The sequence below is a fragment of the Thermobia domestica genome, chromosome 17 (genome assembly GCF_964235325.1).
Source record: "Thermobia domestica chromosome 17, izTheDome1.hap1.1, whole genome shotgun sequence".
In the NCBI taxonomy this organism is placed as follows: domain Eukaryota; kingdom Metazoa; phylum Arthropoda; class Insecta; order Zygentoma; family Lepismatidae; genus Thermobia; species Thermobia domestica.
Window position 1 is genome coordinate 73459311 of NC_137470.1, and position 21817 is coordinate 73481127.

Consider the following 21817-nt stretch of genomic DNA (forward strand, 5'->3'; position numbering starts at 1 on the left):
AATTTTGGCTTAAGTTTACATTCGTTTAGCCAGTTTGTTTTACTCTACTCCAGCAAGTAGCACTGGTCTACGTAAATATGGCCCTTGTAACTAACAATAAGTAAACAAAGTAGTAATTTACTATTGGGTTTATGCATTAGTTCATTAAAATACTATTATAAATTTATTCTGTAAATTTTGCACCCATTTTTTAAATGTTAACTTATACACATCAGGTAATTACGTATGGTAGTGTTTTTTTAAAAAGTTACTGCTTTCTCCTTGTTAGAAGCATTGTAGTATTCAGTTTTCTGTTTTTGATTGTTAGTACTCCAGCAAGCAATAGTTTCTGTTGTAAATCTGGGTAAAATTTATAGAGCGTTGCTGCAAATTTAGTGCAAGGATGGTAGCAATTCTATATTATAGCATACACAGTTAACTGTTCTGATTTACTGCTCTGGATCATTTATCTATTTTCGTGCATACTACTGTTGTATTTACTATACAAGGGCATATTCAACTCCAATAAAACAAAATTATAGAGATTTAAAATGTTTACAGTTATGTTAAATGAATGAATCGAGCCGTGTATGCCATAAAATATAGTTGAACCCAAGGGAGTGGCATGCAGTAGAGTAGAATCTCATAAATATAATTACCTTGAATATAACACAAACTGATGTGTCCATCTGTACTAGGTCCCCACCTAAACCTAATTTCTTCAATTCATAAACTACACAGTAAAGGTAAAAGGTAATTAATAAAATAAATATTATAATAAAGTAGTGCAAATTTGGTACTTTAATCGTTTTATTGTGGTTAATGATAGATTATTAGTACAAACACCAATTTTGCGTTAGGGACGACTGAAATAACCACAGTAACAACTAACTCTCGGCTGTGATTTCCTACAAAACGCTAATCGCGGATTAATCGCCAGTTTTCGACGATTTATTTTAATCTGATGATTTGTCAAAATCTTCTGATCAGTTTTCGTGCAACAGATTATCCTCAGTTCGATGATTAGTTTTATCCCTATCCACAGATTAATCCTTGGTTAGTGCAACTCAGTATTTGTGTGTGCTTGCGATGTTACGTAAATTAGTTATAATTAGTCTTAGGGTAAACATTTAGGCAAGTGACTCATTAATTAGTCTTAATATAATTGAATTGACCTCGCTCAAATTCATTCTAAGCCTAAAGAGTTCTTGTCCCTGATTAATCAAATTTATACACATCTTGTATATTGTTACATACGTAGTTTTTAGATTTCGAACTGTTTCGCACGTAGTTTTTAAGCCACTTGATGATGATGACTGTATTATTACTTCTTTTTCGATTATCATAATCTCTTTAAATCGAGAGTAAGTTAATCCGATGAGCGTCTATACCAAGTGCAGATTATTGTAATTGTTCTTCCCAATGGACTTTCGGCCCATATGACGGGTGTTCAGAGTTATTGTTTCTTGTACGGTTGTTAGATGTTATTTTGCGTTTGTGTGTTCCAAACATATCACAGTGCTTGCAGAGACAATAGCTGAAGCTTCGGTAATAATTCGTCTTTACTGACTATAAAGACATTTCCGTCTCTTTTCGTCTGTCAGGACTTTATTTTTACTGACTTTTGTACTAAATATTGTGTATATGTTAAGAATAAGTGGATCTGAGACATCTGCGAGAGTTATTTTGTGGTCTAGTTTATTGCTGGTGGTAGTGTCCGGTCTCTTCACAGGTACTGTTAGGTCCGCTCTGATTTCCTTGTCCCAGTATATTTTGTATTTATTGTATTGTAGTATTTTATTTGGTTGATATATGGTTTGGTATCAGTAACTAGTTTCGTGGTATGTGCTAGAAACTGGTTTACGTTGTGTGTAACATTGTTGTACCCTTGTAGATAGTCCGTGGGAGCTGTTATTTGGCATAAATTTTCTTTTTTTTGTTTGACATATTTTTAGTTAATGCGAGCGTAGGGAAGTTTCTACCATTCGACTCAATCGGTATTTATTCTTTCTTACTTACTTAGTTAGTTACTTTCTAGCTTTCTTGCTTTCTTGGTTTCTTCCTTTCTTGCTTTCTTTCTTTCGTTCGTTCTTGCTTTCTTGCTTGCTGCTATTCATAGTAAAATGAGCTATATCAATGCTGAGTGCTGCTAGAGATTTCCAAGTATTCGAAGTTAAGTTTCATGTAATAAGATTGCCGGAAAACTGCAGCTTCAACGTGACACTTTCGATTATGAGTTACGATCATACTTTCATACCATAGAAGTGAATTAATCCCGTTATTGAAGAGGACATAAGTGTCATTTTTTCACATCGGCGTTTTAAGAGAATTCTACACTTTTAAATCTTTCAATCGCTTTCAGACATACATTCGTCATTGGACTTCAAAAAGATAATTTAAATTTCAATGGATGGCCCAATTTAAACTTTCTGCTTACCTTCAAGTCAAGTATCAAGATGTCGCGAAACGACCCTGTAATTCTTAACATAAAAATTTCTGGGTTACTTACTGTGCAGTGAGTATTTATGGCAACGAACTAGAGAATAGTGTAACTTCTAAGAGCTCTGCCTTACTTAAGTATATTCCAGCACATCGTGCCGAGTACATCTATAGAGAGGGTCAGAAAAATTTACAGTGAAATTTTGTTCTATATTAACTTAAAAATAGTCGTCTTGCTCAGCGAGGCATTGGCATTTATCCCTTTCTTCTGATGTACAGAGTGGCAAGAAAAGGGAAATTTTGAGGTAACGTAATTTGCACGAATAAACAGGAAAAACATCTTTTATTGACCAAAGTGCATGTATATAGTATGCTATTTATATTTTCATTACAAAATGTCTCAAACTGTCTCTTTACTTCTTAAAGATGACGTCGGAAAGATGCACTTCCTTTTGGCGTTTACATTCCAATACCCTGTTATGGAAACTCCGGAATGCTCGGTGTAGCATATCTCGGAGAACGTCAGTGATTTTATTTTCAGTATTCTGTTCATGGATAGTTGCAGGACGTGTGCGGTTCGCCTTACCTTTAACATGTTTTCACAGGAAGAAATCGCACACAGTAAGATCAGGGGATCTTGCAGGCCATGAAATATCTCACTAACGTGAAATAACACGCCTTCGAAACAATTGAACGGCTTCCATCGATTGTCTACCAATATGTAAGACCACATGTTTTCGATATTAAGATGAATATCGTGGAGTCTCGGTGTAAAGAATATCAACATACCAAGCGGATGTTACTATTGCAATGCCATCCTCACGTTAAAAGGAAGGGGCAATAATACTGTAACATGATACAGCACACCATCCTGTAACCCTAACGCTATGTAATGGATGCTCGTGAAGCTTATAAGGATTTTCCTATGCCCAATAACGGAAATTATGTTTGTTAACGTAGCCGGGGTGGAAGTGGGCTTCGTCAGACATCCATATGGTAAAGAAATTGACGTCCCCATTGATTTTAGCAAACACCCTTTCACTAAACTCACTATGCAGCACAGGGTCTCTTGGATGTTATTTCTGCACAGTCTGTAACTTAAAGGGGTGGAACTTTAATTCGTCCAGTACGCTTTGTCATCCAGTCGCTATCGTAGGTGTATGTTGTCAAACGGAGCGGCTAGGGCTCCTTTCGATGGAAACTGGAACAGCTGCAATGTTCTCCGGAATACGTACTGTTCGAACGCCACGTGCAGGCTTCTTTTTCAAGGCTGGACCAGATTCTTCAAAAGTACGCACCCCTGTTGTAATCGCATGAGCAGATGGGACACGTCCATGACGTCCTAATTTTAATGCTGTCGAAATACCCTGTGTGCAGGAGTGACTCTCAGAGCGATAGCACGTACCAGATCAGTCCAATACTGAATGATTACTAAATGGCAAGCACCCATCGGTTCCAAACAACTGCCGGTACTACAGTGTTGTCATCTCTAACGTTCAAAATTTCCCTTCGCCACCCTGTATATTGGAATACTTTCTTTGGTAGAGTAATGTACACGGGATTTGTTTTAGACTCTTCATCTTTTATTATAAATTATTATAATACAGATCTTTTCTTTACGAAGCTAAGTCCAGTGACGTAGTAACGTCCCTTTCTGTAGGTCTTCCTCCTACTAGACAGCAGCAAGACAGGAGTACAAAAAGCGTTTGTGTTCTAAAACTCTAGACCCAGGCAATTTGAAATTTGTGGATAGGTTAACTCTTCGACCCAAGCAGTTGGAATAGGATTCTCGCATCTCAAGCAGTTGGTGATAAAGACGAGGGAACTTTTTTAAAGTGCAAGCAACTAGGAGAGGAATGGTCAACCCCAAACAGATTGACTTCGAGGTGTTTGGTTGCACTCGTTTTTATTATGGGTATTTGGGAATCTTCGTCCATCCGTGTTGGTGCTGGTGTCGTTGATATCTCTACTTCGAGATCATATGATTGCTTGTTGATGGTTGAGGTGTCATCTGCTATTGTTTATACCCAATATATGATCGGGATATTACAGTATTGAAGTCGTTGAAAGATAAGCAAGTTCCCAGCTCTTCCGGCTTTCAGCTCGTGTCACATATATTGAAAGATGAACTGAAAGAAGATAAAATGCTTACTCCTTAACTTATATTTTAAAGCACTTGCTTCTTACTGAACTTCAAAGTAACGCTCCTCTCAGTTCGTTTCTTTAGCATGTAATAAAAAAAAAAAGTATAACGCAAAGGTTGATAAAACGAAAATTTTTTTTTTATTTTATTTTCTGAATTCATGTATACGAATTGCTGTGTAAAATGAAGAATATCTTCTTCCTGTGAAAATCGTTGACATTGTTTTGTGCTACACGTAGTGCTTTTAAATGCCAACCAATAACGGGTTGAACGACTTCACTTCCCGCTGACATTGGAGAAGTCACCTTTAAATTATAAATTGACTAGAGCTCTTTCATATTTGGATCTGAATGTTTCTGCGGGATCTGATGTTGGAGTGAATTACGTGAGATCTCCTTTAGTTGAACTAGTTGAAAATAATTGGTTAGATGGTAATAGGGCAGATAGAGTTATGAGAGAGTTCAAAGAGTTGGTTCGAATTCAAATTGTAAAACAATTATTGGTCCGTATTCTAGAACTTTTCAGCGTGTAGATTGTAAGGATAACGCTTATGTGCGATTATATACTATAATCTTTAGGGCAAAAAGTGCTTCTAAATGTTGCATTAACCAGAAGACAAGGAAAAAAAGTTCAAAATGTACTGATTAATATTTATTTATGTTGGTTATTTCAAGTTTTTATGTTGACTTCTGTAATATACTTGTTGCTGTGACAAGGAATTGATATTGATTTCGGATGGTATGGTGTCTTTTTGCTTGTTGATTGATATAATGAAGACAAACAGATTAGAACGCCGTACTAAGGACTCTGTGAGTTTTCAGTTATGTATTAGGAAAATAGCTGCAATATATTGGATACCAGTGGCGGTTTCTCTTAATGTTTGCATTTGTACAAACCTCCTTCCAATATTTTCAATTTTTATTTGTGCTGAATCACTTTTCGTTTTGTCAACATCATCTTTTCTTTATACAAGTCCGTTTGAAACGGGGCTGGCTAGTTGCTTTCTGCTTGAGAGTTTGCCAAGCTCCCCAGCTTAACAGCTTCTGGGCCACTGCGGGTGTTGCACAGTAAGGGGGGCTATCACGCCGTGCACTGCCTCATAAGGATCCATATGCTTGCAGATTTTTTGCAAACAAATCTACCAAACAAAAACAGCTTTTCCAAAACATAACGCTTTGGAACTGGAACTTCTCCACCGTCCCTCCCCCTGCAGTATTCGTTGATACGGTTCTCGCCTGTAGGGGAATAGTCTTTTCCTTTGTGACAATGTTGCGTACCGTAACCAAGTCGCTACAAAGAGAAAATAAAGTCTTGCGCCTTGCCTTAATGCGAGATTGCCAAGTGGTCATAACTATTGGTTCCGTCAATCAAGTAAGGTCAAGGCAGCTATGGAGACAGTAAAGGCGACCCCGTGAAGAGTGAGACAAATTAAGGGTGTCGATATTTAATACACTCGTATTTGAATGAGTAGAAATTTGGCAGCATAGATACAATGTTTTCCTTTTCATGTGTGTATGGGTGAATGAGAAAGTTGGAGAGCAGTTTTTAGAAAGAGAGCGTCAATTGGGGAAGGGGTGAGATTTTAAAGCGGATAGCGGACTTTGTAGTGTTGTATGTTTGTGTGTGTATGTGAGCCGGTCTTTGTTGTTCATTGGAATATTGTTACTGTAATTGCATTATTACGTGTCTGTCCCTGATATATGTGAACTAGCAATGCAGAAGCAATGAAATCTGTAACGTCTCTGTTGAATTAGTCGTTTTCGAAAAGAACTTCAGAAGAAAACCTATTTGTGAAAGACATCGGAAGACTGATTCCGACTCTCAATATAACGTAAGTAATTAGAAGTCAGAAACGAACATTTACAAGGAAGTTTAATCTCAACTTGTAGGAACAGCATAAGTGGTTATGTGAATGTGCAATTAAAAATGCTTTATTTTGTTTTTCCTGTTTGTTGTTCGGGGTGGGGGAAGATGCATGAAGTAAAAAAGGTGCGGATATCCAGCATCTGCACAACAAAATAAATAAAAAAAACACATGAAAATTCATCGGCTTATATAAGACACATTCTAATCTCACTGTGTTGGGAAATGTGAATATTGCTGCTCAACTAGATGCTGGTTATAGGTCCATTGAGAATCACAATCAAAAAGTGACCCAAAAGAGGTACGTGCTCAATATAATCATCAATTGCATTTGGTTTCGTGGCACCTTCGAATTGGCTTCAAGAGGATATGATGAAAAACAGACTCTTCTTCAAATTACAGTACAACCCCTCAAATCCGAACTAATTGGGGCTGAAGCCTGTTCGGATTTCGGGGGTTCGGATTACCCGGGAAATAATATTACGTACTTATTTCGTCACTGAATTGGCGGTAAAACAACGACTGAGGTTAGACAGGGTGGCCCAGTGGTCGAAAGAGCAGTGACCTTGACTGGCGGGTGTACACTCATGTCCAAAATGATTGTCGCATATCTATAACTGTCTTCTTGTAAGAATATATTTAAATAATTAGATAATTTATTTATTTATTTATTGAACAAATTCCCAGATACAGCATAATTGTGCCATTTTACACAGGGAAATGTCAACAAGCGGGAAAAAAAGAAAAAGAATTTAAAAAATAACAACAGTAACATCAATAGTATTAACAAAGAGTGCACAAGTAATATTATTTAGCTAGCACGCGTTTTATTGCTCTTTCAAACACCGGATAGCTTGAAAAAATGTCCACCTCTCTAGTTAGATTATTATAATAGTTGGGTACTCGGTAATGATTTTGAATAAGCATTAAGTCTAAAAATGTTAAAACCTTAAAAAACTAAATTTGTGTGATTAAATCTATTTTTTTTTTCATTTTCCAGCTGTAGTTATTTTTTTCTCCTGAGAACGTGTTCGGATTTGCCGGGTTTTCGGATTTCCGGGGTTCGGATTTGAGGGGTTGTACTGTAATGCGTATTTCGTAAATTAATTAATTTCAGTGCAGAACGTGACAGTGCTCTCAAGAGTCATTTAGAAAGCGCAACAATTTTCAAGAGTACGTCAGAAATCATACAAAATTAGCTTTTTCATTGCATGTTTGAAGCATGCCATGAAGAAATTGCTATTATTATTATTATTATTATTATTATTATTAAACTATTATTATTTATAACAATAATAATAACGAAAAAGCAGGGCATCTATTGTGCACCACCTAAAATTCAAAGCACGAACCGCCACTGTTGGATACTAAGGTTACTATAGCTAATGCTTTTTTATTTACGCAGTAAACAGTATACACTAGTGTGACTATTAATTGCTACAAAATACAGGGTGTCTCAAAAGTCCCCTGACATTGGGTACCCCTGTTATTATCAGAGTTACAACAAAATGTAAGACGATTACCGTCTCCAGACATGATGTTTTCAATCTAAAGTGAAGAATTTTTTAAAATCGGACGAGCTGTTTGGGCTGTACACTTTTCATCCCCCAATGTTAAATGGAAATGCAATGTTGCCATTTACCAGGAGGTGGATAAATTTGGTAAGAGTATGGTGAATGGGGGCATGTTTGAAATGGGGGCTGGCCATCGACACGATAGCGTAAAAGACAGTAACTTCATTCATTTACGTTGTGGGTCCCGGTAAATGGCAACGTTTCATTTTCATTTAACATTGGGCGCATAAAGAATATAGTCCAAACGGTTCGTCCGATTTAAAAAATTCCTTCCTTTAGATTGAAAACAACATATTTGGGGGTGGTTTCCTCTCTTACATTCTCTTGTAACTCTGATAATAACAGAGTTACCCTATCTATGACAGGGGACTTTTGAGAGAGAGACTGACGAATTGTGGCAATATATAACCAATTTAAGGTTACAAGATTACTCTTAGTTAAAGAATTTGGATACTTCATACTGTAGTGATTTAAGAGATGTTAAAATGATTTTGGTTTCTCTCATGAAAATCCAAGTCTAGTAAGAGGATTTTGTGCGCACTGCGTAGAATATTATTTATAAAAGAAAAATCTTATCAGTGCGCAGACGTGTGTACGATACAGTAGCTTCTTTCTGGGTATCTTTGAGAAATCCATAAGAAATCCTTGATGCATTATGCACGAAATGCTCGTAATCGTTTTGCAGAAGGAATAAATCAACAATAACAGGGAGGAAAAAAGACAAAAGAAGGGGAAGACAGTAAAATAAAGATCATTCTGAACGAACTTGAAGCTAACTAGGGAAGTACTTCGAAGTGGTACGCGGGGATCTGCATGTTATGTCTTATATCGTTGGAAAGGTCACCCCGAATACACCTCACATGTGAAATACCTTGCTTAAATGGGGTCTGTAGGAGGCGTGGCGACTATTTGAGGATCAGAACAAGACACGCTCCGAAACACTAGAAAAGGTGGACAAAATAGGAAGCTATGATGTAATTGTTTTGAGATGTGGTGTATGTAAGTTTAAAAGTAGCTGAATACGAATCTGACATCAAATGTTTAGAAATCAGAATGGCTGATCCAACATGGCGGACACAAATAAATAAATAAATAAATAAATAAATAAAATATGGATCTGAAATTGGGTATATGGAGATACTCGACGTCAGTATGTGTGAATCTGATACCGAAAGTGTAAATTCAAAATGGCGGAACAAAGATAGCGGGCAAAATGCAAAACACTGCTATGGAACTGAAAGCGGATAGGTAGAGGTTTTAGTGATTGCTGAGTACGAATTCAGTGTTAAAAGTACAAAATGCAATATGACGGATCCAATGTGGCAGACGAAAAGTGCAAAAAATACATACAGACTGGACATGCGTGATTCTTATACATGTAGTAGAAAAATACCTATAGTACATAACGGGGCAAGTAGAGGGCAGGTGATGTTTTACAATAAACAGGATGCGTATTTTTCTATACAGTCATGGCGAAATTGAGGCACGGAATGCAGGGCAGGTTTTGTAACGCACATGAAAGTTTTATGATACGAACAGATTGCAATAATAAACAATTATTATTTTACTACGAACTTCCCCTCCCCTGAAGAAATACGCGGGGATCGGCATGTGTTATATATCTTTGAAAAGCTCGCACCGAGCACACTTTACATTTGTAACGCCTCGCTCGAATGGCCCCTGTAGGGTACGTTGCGATTATTTGCAGATACCATCTGAAGATCCGAACAATAAAAGTTAAAAGTGCGCGTTGGAGTTTAAAACTTTTCCATAACTGTCTTTCCGATTTCACATTATGCAGTGAACAATTTGTGAGCCATATGTATGACAAATGTCCACTCTCATGAGTGGGGATGGTACCGACACCGAGACTAGTCTCGGTCTCGTTTCTAATTCGAGACTGAGATGTGCTTTTCCAAATCGAGACGAGATCGAGACGGAGCCCATACTCTTTTGGATACACATACTGGATCCGTCATATTGAGTTTTGCACTTTTAACATTGGATTCTTATTCCGCAACCACGAAAACCTCTACCTACCAGCTTTCAGTTCCATAGCAGTGCTTTGAATTTTGTCCGTTATTTTGAATTTTACACTATTGGTATCAGATTCATACATAGCGAGATCGAATACCTCTATATACTCAATTTCAAATCCATAGCTTGTTTCCTTTTAATTTGAGTCCGCCATTTTGATTTCTAAACATTTGATGTCAGATTCGTATTCAGCTACCTTTTAAACCTATATGTACTACATCTCAAAACAATTACATCATAGCTTCCTATTTTGTCCACCTTTTCTGGTGTTTCGGAGCATGCTTTGTTGTGATCTTCAAATGGTCGCCACGTCTCGTACAGTCCCCATTCAAGCGAGATATTTCACATGTGAGGTGTACTCGGTGTGACCTTTCCAACGATGTATAACACTTGCAGATCCCCGCGTACCATTTTAAGTGCTTCCCTAGTAAGAAGACTAAGATAATGCAAGATATGCAAAATTGATAAGAAAATAAAGCATATAGAGTAGTGTAATCATAATCATAATTCCATAATACTATCGATTTTTTCTAAAGATAGAACCGAGAGGTATGTCCAAAATGATTGTCCCATATCTATAACTGTCTTCTTGTAAGAATATAATTTGATAATGATTTTGCAGGGTACTTTTAATACTGATATTATGTGTATAATCGGAAAATGTATATTTGTGGTAAATTTCATAGGAAAATAATTATAAATACGAAAATTAGAATGAGTAAAACAAAATGTTGCTAAATGGACAACAAAGTTTTATTCTTCTTATTTACTGCTCTTTTGACATGAAATTTGCCACATGCGTGTCTTTGCCGATTATACAGACACTAACATTATAAGAAACACCGGGCGAATTCGTTATCAAATTATATTCCTACAACAACATATTTATAGACATGCAACAATAATTTTGGACATGAGTGTACATACTTTCATCCTTTTCGGTGTGTCTCACTTGAGTCTTTTGTCTTTCACATGTGATGAAACTTTCATCATGCACATATTAATGAATTACTGTCCCCTCTTCGGTAAAACTCACAGATTTTACATGCATTTCATCTCTCTCTCTGTTGTCCCACGTAGCGTAGTCGTAGATGCTTTTGCCTATGGTGCAAGCGCCCCATGTTCGATTATCGGTGGGGTTACTCGATCGAAAAAGTGTAAAGGCGTTTTCAGGCCTGCCATCTTAGCGAGGTTTTCCTCATTCATACCAAGCAAATGCTGGGATGGTACCTAATAATGGTCACAGGCCAATTCCTTTCCCATTCCTTTCTTCCTCTCCAATTCCCCGGGTAGTGTGACTGTCTGCGGATGTTATTCCTCATACATGACAGGCTGACATGGTCATAGATACCGAAAACCAAAAAAATGTAATTCCTAATTTTAATTTATCTCTTTTTCTACATCTCTAGAAATGAATGTTCTGATAAATGGCCGCAGAGCGGAGTTTAAAAAAAGAAGCACTTGTTGCTGATATTTGTGAGGTGCAATAGGGTAACCTAAATGCATGAGATAACGAGTCGGGAGACCAGAAACCCGTTTTGTTGAGATAAATTGCATTGATAGTGCAAGTCTGATTCTTAATTACGTACAGGTAGACTAACTGTTTAATTCTCTGGTCAAATTAACAACTATGTCACAAAAACCTATGCAACTTGCGCTTCCCATGAGTAAATTATCACACACTCTGCAATCGCGATATTAAAGGAAATTTTTGTCCACGAGGATACATTTTTTGCGAATTTCAATGTAATTTTACTCCTTGTTGATTAGATGTTCCAAAATAATTGTTGTTGTGATCAATATTTTATATATATATATATATAAATAATCAGTTCCTTCGTTAATGTAGGAGTTCTAATGAAATATTCCTAGCCTGTTATTCAGACATTTCAGTGTTCGGCTAGTTATTATCTGTTGTCAAATGCACTGAACTACAAATGTACAGAGTCCGCCAGAAGAATGTATACACTGTTAAATTATAGATCATATTTCTTAATTACATTTAATTATTGTTCAAACATATCACAAACCTTCCAGTAGGCATGTTTTCATTAGATGTTCAAAATGTTGGCCGTTGCTTGGGACGCTTGAGAACCTTCACCTGAAGATTACAGAGGCATGTGCATCGGTCTCCATTGATACATTTGACCGCTGTAGCTGCAGCGACTGCTCGTCGTTCCATGCGCCTCAAACTGGTCAACAATGCGTTTGATAGGCAAGTTGTTGGTTCAGTACCAAACTCCCCTCTTCACTGACACTGCACTTCGGTGGCATTCCCAAACCTGATAAAACACTTCAAAACGTACTTACGCCTATCAAAACATCGAGCGTGCTCCTGCCATTTGCTGATCTCATTTACTGTGCTGACAGTACCGACATCCTTTGAGCGAAAACTCGTACCACACCATTTTAACTGAAAACAATGCCGACATCTGCTGGGCGCAAAACCATACTATTTCAGATGCCAGTATCCTGATACAGGATCACAAAGAGTGTATGCATTTTTCTGGCGGACTCTGTACAATAAATTTCTACTTTCATATTTGTGTTAGAACGTGATTCAAGTTTTTATTTTTATTTATTTATTTATTTTTTGTATTATTTCGAGTCAAGTACGACTTTCATTTACAAGACCTCAATCCCCGTGTTTTAATATCTGCCAATTAGGAAGTAAAGTAACGAGAATTCGTTCACTGTCTTGAATGCCTTTTGAGATGTTTCAATATTCGTTTACAGTACAGTAACTAATTGTTGCTTTTTATCTTGCTTGTAGGTAGAAGAGATACAAATAACGGAGATGAAACTAGTAAATATCTACATTCAACACGAACTGGAAGGTCATCACGTAATATTTCATCTTTCTCATCACCCGTGTGGGTAAGTCTTGTTTGCAATGTAAGATGTGATATATTTATTGAAGAGTCGGTATTTGTCTAAAGTATATTTGTGCTGTTTTTTGGTAACTGGTTCGAGGGTAGCACTGAAAGTTTCTGCAAAATGATAGAACGCAAGAACATCAAAGTACAGCAGTTTCTTTATTTGCTTTTCAGAGTACTTTCCCTGTACAGCAATGCATTCTTTCATATGATAGAACCACATCTTGAAACAGCTATGCCACTTCAAAGTTGATACCTGTGAAACTTGCGGTTTGTATGCCTCGATGGCTTCTTTTGGAGTGCAGAAGTGCTTCATCAACATGTTGTTGATTGTTGGGAACAAAAAGAAATCACTCGGGGCTAAATCAGGGGAATAACCCGGATATTTCATGACTAAGTTTTTCCTGGTCCAAAAAATCAGTTGTGACAACTGCTGTGTGCGAGCTGGCATTGTCGTGGTGCAGAATGATTCGACGGTTGGGGTTGGACTATCTGTTCACATTCAGTGCTTCTGGTAGACATATGGTTGTGTACCATTCTGCATTGAGTGCACGAACAACGTTGGTTGGTTTCAGTTCATCGCTGAACACCCACACACCAGATTGTCGCTTTGTTTCCGGTTCGTATGCATAAATCCACGTTTCATCACCTGTTACGATGTTAAACACCAAATTAGATGATCCAGACTTAAACCGTTTGGTTAGAGCTTTGCACCACTTCACATGAGCGTCTTTTTGTGCTTGAGTTAAATTGTATGGGATCCAGTGGGCGCAAAGTTTTTTCACATCTAAATGATCATACAATATTGTTTGTGTTTGGCTCATGCCAATACCTAAGGTCCCCTGAATTTCGCGATAAGTCAAACGTCGATCAGTTTTAATTAATTCAGCTTCAGTGTTCAATGTTTTTGGACACAATGGCTATCGATGGACGAGCTGCACGATCTTCATCACTCAGGCTGACCCGACCATTGAATTCCTGAAGCCACCTATAAATTGTCGTCTGGAATGGGGCTTCATCAGGAAAAGTAGCAGTCATCCGAAGGACACACTCTAGCTGTGTTAACCCTTGGCGACAATCGTAATAAATCATGACACGGAAGTGGTCTCTCATCACGTCCATTTTTGATCACGACCACCTCACTTCAAACTGGTGCTCTGCAACGACAAATATTCCAAGTTACATACGGTTTTGCATTTAGAGTAAACAAAGAGGACAGTTTATAACTACAACAAAATCTAACGGGTTGCATTGTTCCCAGTACGTAATTCCGGAAACTTTCAGTGAAACTCTCGTACAGTCATCAACAGAAGTGGACACCCTCTTACTTTCTGTTCTCTAACTGCGGAATGAGTGGACCGATTTGGGTACAATTTGCTTTGATCTGTTCAAAATTACCACGAGTTAAAAAAAAATATACTTAGGTTTCTTCTTTGCAAAGGTATTGACAGAGGAAATAGACTGAAATAGTAATGTCGCCATTTCGCTCCGTTATCTTGGCGATCGCCATGTTTTTTTTATACAAACGCGTGAAGCAAAGAAATATTGTGCAGTCTAGTATAAACAAGAATAGTGCAAAATCATTCACATTTGTAGAACGTTTTGAAGACCAACAAGGTACATTCGCGAAGTGTCCCCTCGGGATTCATGTAAAACTGATTCAGATGCAAAGTTCTTCGCAGCCCAGTGTGTATTGTACTAATTTTAGCGGCCCATACTGGTAATTTCCATATTTATGACCCTTCATATATCCGGAATTCAATCATACACTACTGTAACGCTCGGACACAAAATTGCTTTTAGTTTCTTTAGATATAACTGGACATGAATGTGGGCATATGCAAAACAAATTGGATCAAGTACTGCTTCTGACACATGTTACCCACCCCGGCTACCATATTGGATTCAACTTTCGATTTTTGAAATGGGAATAGACGCAAGTGATACATCAAATTCATGTACAATTTTCTCGGAAACTCATTGGTGTAGTTAATTTTACCGTACCTTGTATCGTTTGTAAGGTATTGCATGTTAAATGTCAGTCACTTCACGAATATTGAACCAAATAGGAAGTTGTGCAAGGCCTCGTGTGTATATGTAATCTTTTACGCGATATATCGTTGACGAAATATTCTCTAAACGTACATACATACAGACACACAGACGTCAATATGCAAATGGTAGGTCTTCACCCAAATCTTATATGGATTTGCATTAGACATTTTGACTAATAAAATACTTGCTTGTTATAGTATAACATGGAAGTAATAATTATTCACAGAAATGTAATAGGATTATGACACCAATGTTGTAAAGAGTTTGTTTATACCCACAATATTTTTCCAATTAGAAATTGGTTTCATTTGTTAACATCAAGAACATAAGCGTAACTTATATTATTTTGTGATGTCTATTCGCGAAGTGCGTGGAGGGATTTAACAAGCATTACTTTTCAAACGGTACAAGCTATGGTAAACTTCACTACACCAATGAATTTCCGAGAAAATTGTACATGAATTTGATGTATCACTTGCACCTATACCCATTTGAAAAAAACGAAAGTGGAATCCAATATGGCGGATCCAAGATGGCGGCTGGGGTGGGTAAGATGCGTCAGAGAAGTAGTACTTGATCCAATTTGTTTTGCATATGCCCACATTCATGTCCAGTTACATCTAAAGAAACTAAAAGCAATTTTGTGTCCGAGCGTTATAGAAGTGTATGATTGATTTCCGGATATATGAATGCCCATAAATATGCAGATTACCGGTATGGGCCGCTAAAGTTTATACAATATCATTGGGCCGCGGAGAACTTCGCATTTGAATGAGTTTTACACCGATCCCACTGGGACACTTCGCGAATGTAGTTTGTAAGCTTGAATTGATGGGAAAAGGTAAACATTAGCAATTCGGAGGTACACTATTTAGAATGTTTACGAGTAAAATCTAGTAATTTACAAAGAAACAGTAACATCTAAGGAACTTACTTCTACAGGCGACATATCCCTAATAGACATAAGACAGAAACGGCATAATTAACGCTAGCGCCATCACCATGTAATCAACTGTAAGGAAAAGCAGTTATATACAATAAACGCTTTAATGTGCAGATTGACGAGTCATCGGCACAGAGAAAATAATACAAACATATATTTTTAAAAGAAATTACCTACTTCTGATTAATGCTGATTATTTTGGCATATTCACATTTCTTGTGCACAATTATAATAGGTACAAAACTTTAAAGTAAACTAACGAACTATCTACTAATGAAAGGAGGAAACAACCGATAATTTATTTTACACATCAAATCTTCTATAGGTGCGAATTCTAACGCAAAGAGTGAAAAAGCGACTGACTGACTAGACGGGAACTCGGACCCGGAATCTTCAGGATACTATGACGATGCGTTAACCACTACGCCACCCAGTATGCTTCCCAGAGCAGCCAGTCACCCTCTTACTCTCGAGGTCGGTGCTCTCGTCTCGGTCCACGTTGGTTGTACCACAGACCCCTGCTGTGATCAGACAATCCTATCCTTATACCCGAGCACCTTACGACGGTTGCGATTTCATATATACTAATGAATTTTCACTCTTTGCGTTAGAATTCGCACCTATAGAGGATTTGTTGTTAAAAAAAAGGTTGTTTCCCCTCATTTAGTAGTTATATGAAATAACGACCGTCATAAGGTGCTCGGTATAAGGACACAAGATTGCCCAATCACAGCAGGGGGCTGTGGTAGAATCCACGTGGTCCGAGACGAGAACACCGACCTCGAGAATGAGAGAGTGGGTGGCTCTTCTGGGAAGCGGACTGGGTGGCTTAATGGTTAACTCATTGGCATGGTATGACGGAGATCCCGGATTCGAGTCGTGGTTCAGTGAGTCGCTTTTTCACTCTGTGTTAATCTTATATTCATATATGTTTTGCGAATATTCAATCTGGACCGATTTCTGATCAACGTACAGGTACCGGATCTTTCCTTATATTCCGTATTAAGTAAAATATATACTGATAACACAATAAGAAATCATCCAGTTATGAGGAGTTCAGCATAGATTTTAAAGAACTGTTAAACAGTAATCTACTAAATCATATTTCTCCACAAATAATTAAATTTACTATCTCACGAGGTGGGTATACCTTAACGCTTAATGTTCTTGTTTTTTCTTATGTACTTTGTTACATTGTTTCAGTGTAAAATGGACTTAGATCTGAAACATTTATTTATAAATAAATCTCAAAATGTGTAAGTATACAAAATTTACATTATTTGGGGAATTTCAGAGAACATGTGAACCCGTTAATTCAAGTTTCAATGCTTGTCATATACTGAGTAGTATTAAATATATGTTATTACCGAATTGCTTTCTCGGTCTTTTTAAGTTTCATTTATTTGATTTTTTTTAAACACAGGGTATGTAGAATCCCCTAGAAATATAATATACTCGAAATGTTTAATAGTGCTTTTCTTGTCATTATAAAATAGACCTTTGAAAACGTTTATCGTGTTCCACCGATGTCCATCGTGTTGCTTTTGAATGTCAACAGCTAGAAAACAGAAACAAAGTGAATATATATAATATTCCACTTACCTCCATTTCTTTTATTTTTCCTATATTGCAAATCTTACGTATACAAAGTTTCGTTCAAATTGTTCCAGGCGTTCCGGAGTTATGCTGGAACATATATTACATATATACATGCATATAGATTAAATTAATAAATACTCGTGTATTCCGAAGTTGGAATATGTTATAAACCTTTAAAACAGATCTGAGTTGTGAATTTCAAAGTGATGTGGCTGATCGTTTTTTCTTTAATAATATTGTACCGACACTGTTTGCTTGTAAAACGTTGATGAAGTTCTCTCATTGTTCACTTCTACGATTTTATGAAACTGAAGAATTTTTGTCCATGAATGTACAAGCAATGTTCCCTTTAGCGTGTATGCCATAGTTATTTCAATCATTGCGTAATTATTTCGCCTTCTTTAAAACACGAGGGAGGTTCCATATTGATTTCCACTTTATTTTATTTATTTATTTATTGTTTACATTTATAAGAATCTTTATGCCTCAACAGATACATCCACTTTCTCAGCATAGGCTCCATTAAGAACTACACACTTGCGCCACTGATGTGGCAACTTCTTTATATCCTCTGTGAACCACTTTTTTGGAGTCTTTCGTACCCACGTCCGGCCATCGTCTGGCAGTTCCTGGAAGTCGGCGAAATGATGTCCACGCAACGGTTTCTTCAATGCCCCAAATAGGTGATAATCAGAATGAACCAAGTCTGGAAAATAAGGTGTGTGTGGCAGAACCTGGAACCCCAGCTCATTAATGGCAGTCGTGGTTGCCCGATTGGTGTGGGGACAAGCGTTGTCGTGTTGCAGGAGCACAACTTTCGCCCATTTTCCTGGTCGTTTCCTCTGAATTGCACAGCGTAAACAAACTCCGAAACGTTGTCACGTATGACTCGCTGTTAATAGTGTTCACGGGTTCCAGCCAGCCAATGAGGATAATTCCATCCTTATCCCAAAAGACTGTGGCCATGCGTTTACCTAGTTCCGTGGGGCTACCCACCTGGCAGACACCTTACCCATCTTAAGGTGTTCGTGCACTATGCGGTGCAGAGTGAATTGTGGCAAGTCCTGTGGCCGCCCCGAGTTCCGTGAACGTGATGTACCTGTTGTCCTGAATAAGCCGCTCCACTCGTGAAATGTTCACTGGTATTGTTACAATCACTTTCCTTTCAGAAGTTGTTCCCTTCTCCGTTGATGTGGGCCACTTTTCCAGACGTCCACCCAGTTGTATACGGTTTTGCGTGACGATGCGCACTCTCCACACACTGCTACCAATCACCTGTGAATTTCCGCAGTCTGTACACCTTCTTTCCACAGAAATCACGTTGTCCAGCGCTGTCCTTGCTGATCATCATCCTTGTCCGCTCACGTACTTACAGCTGGTGGTGAAATGTGCAGTAGTTTCCAGGGATTACACTTCTCTGTATTGTTCTTCAGACCGAAGTACTACTTCCTAATATATCTAATAGGGTACTTCTAAAGATCATTTACAACGCTTGGGAGGTGAGTCTATTCATAGAAACTAGGAAAAAAAAAATCCAGCTAACATTTCTTGGAAATAAGCACTTAACGTTCCTCACCTAATCTTGACCCTAACTTTCATTTTAGAGTTATGACTCTTTTATCGTTCCTACCAGTTTTGGGTGGGCTGTATCTCGCAACTGACGCATTAATGGATCCATGTTAAAGTACTTCTCTTTTGAGTGGGAATTTGTTTCTCATTTTTTGTTTCCGAACCCAGTGCATATATATTGATAATGAAACCTTCCTTACCCACCTCAATGCGGACAATTTTTTGTCGTAGGAAAAAAAAAGTGTTTGTATTATTACGGGACAGATTCCTTCCTTTTATGGACACTAACAGTCTCGTTCTTCCCCAATGTTTGAATGACATCTTCATAACGGACAGGAATTTTTTGTCAGTTCATAGTATTAAATACAGAAAATACACCGTGTTTCAAAAAGAACGACCTGATTATGGACGCTATAAAATTTCAACGTGGACGTCTCCTCTCTCATCCTTTTTAATTTTTTTTCCTTTTTACGATAGCGCAATGTGACTAATCATTTTCGTGGCTCGAGCTTTTTCCAATCTCGATTTCACTATCTGGGTGCACAAATGCTTCCTCTCGAAGTTACAGGCTGCCGAAAACATATAAAAATGAACTTTAAAGGTCCATAGCTCCAAAACTATTGGACTTACTGTAGTCGGGTCAAGACTTCACTTAGGAACTAAAAGATGAGCTATCCAAACGTACACGTTTCAGAACCCTGCAGTAGTCACGCAACAATTTTTATAGAGGGTGTTTTTCTGTGGGCATATAATTTGAAGTACTCACCAACTACCTCTATAAAAATTGTTGCGTGAGTACCTTAGGATTCTAAAACATGTATTTTTGGATAGGACACATACTTTTTCGTAAGTGAAGTCTTCATCCGACTACGCTAGGTCCCATAATTTTGGATCTATAGATTTTTAAAGTTCATTTTTTCATGATTTCGGCAGCCTATATCTCCGAAAGGAAGCATTTGTGCACCGAGGTTGGTCCCTACTTTTTGTCTTATTTTGGTGTCAGGAATCACCTTCCTAACGTTGTCGGTGTTGTTTTAAAATGCCCTGTATAAATATATATTGCCCTTCCAAAAAATGCATTTAATGTATACTTCATACTATTACCACATGAGTTGAGTAACCTGAAATTGAAATTTGTGCAACCTGTCCGTAACAAACACGTCTTTACAGATAAATAATTACGTCCATCGGTGTCATTCCTTTAGAGGTTTCACTGTGTACAAGCAGGGCAATTACAGTATCAGTGAAACACAGCATCAAGATCATGTTCATTAAAGAAATACAGTGAAACCTGTCTTTAGCGGAATCGAGTGGGACTCGCAAAAATTTCCGTTGAAGTCAGGTTTCCGCTTAATGGAGGTAGACCTTGCCGTTAAAAAAATACATGCTTATAACGCACATACTGAGAAAATATATTGCTGTACGTACCTTGTTTAATTATATACTTCTTTCTTGTACGAATTAATATACAAAAAAAAAAAAAAAAAGAAAGAAAATTAAAATGAATACACGTCTTCTTTATTTTTTCCAATAGTTAAGCAGGGTTTTCTGTATAGATTGCTGCTTGGCTGCCCGACTTTCCGCTCACACTTTAACCTGAGACACTACACCAAGTAAATCAAAGTCATTTTTCCGTAAGGCAAATTGTTGCAGTTCTTTTAAACTTCTGAGAGCATCTTAGTACTTCTTTATTCTACACTCGTTTTGGAACACAATACCATATTCCTCTTCTTCCTCCACCTCGTCTTCTCCTTATCGACTTCCCGTATGATTCTTGATGAAGATGGCGGGATTAAAGATACATTGTCGGCGATGAATATGAGTAGTGGTTGGGAAAGGTCAACACTGTCCAGAAATATTTAACAAAATAACTAAGATTTTATCGCAGACAATGTTATGTGTATGTTTACCCTCTCATAGAATATCTTAACATTTTCTAGTCCGGAACTCAAAATTTCCCGTTAAAGGTTTATTTTGCTTTCCGTTGTCCGCATAACACAGTTTCCGCTTAACGAAGGGATTTTTAACATTTTGTACTGCAAAATTCATGGGACCATGAAATATGTCCGTTTAAGATAGTTTTCCGTTTAATAAAGGGTCCGTTGAAGGCAGGTTTTACTGTAATATTGTTTTTACACCGCAGATTTAGAGACACCAACACAAGAAACTTTGTTCCTCTTCAGCGAAATGAAACTCATTGTTTATAGCAGGTGTTCAGTTATTACGTTTTAACCTTAATGTGCACAAGCGGATTTTTATTAGATAACGCCGTAGCTCCTCACTGAAACAACCGTTTACTTGTTTATTCTTTTATACCATAGAAGTGAAAAACTAACTTAGTTTTGTTTTGTTTACTTTTAAGAAAATATATTTAGTGTTTATCAGCTGTGTGATACAATGCATTTAAATAGTTAAGAGTTTACTTACGTTTGAACTTACGTAATATTTAAGGTTGTTGACTTTGCATTTAATATTAAGTACATTATAAAATGTGTGTCTAATTGCAGGGAGCGAAAAGAAGTAACGTCAAAGATCGCATAGTGAATTCACCGTTTTATTCTGGCGCTACAACTTATGGAGGAGCTTCTGCATATACGAAAGTGGGAAAGGAGGTTAATTTACCTTCGAATGTAAGTTCGTTGTGGTCTGTGTTACTTTCTCTTTGGTAGTGTAAAATTAAATATACCGTGTAATCTTTCCCCGATGTGTTTATTTCCAGTTTATTTGAGAACTATCGAAG

At 37.4% G+C, this 21817-nt stretch overlaps 1 protein-coding gene across 3 annotated transcripts in view; it reads left to right on the plus strand.

Annotated features, from left to right (window-relative positions):
- The window catches only part of Nup153 (nucleoporin 153), a 121999-nt gene that overhangs the window by 49591 nt on the left and 50591 nt on the right, over positions 1–21817 (plus strand). For all 3 annotated transcript variants that reach the window (XM_081743451.1, XM_081743452.1, XM_081743453.1), the window contains 2 exons: positions 12809–12912; positions 21585–21707. In XM_081743451.1, coding sequence (XP_081599577.1) covers positions 12809–12912; positions 21585–21707 — 227 coding nt within the window. The remainder of the gene's footprint in view (positions 1–12808; positions 12913–21584; positions 21708–21817) is intronic.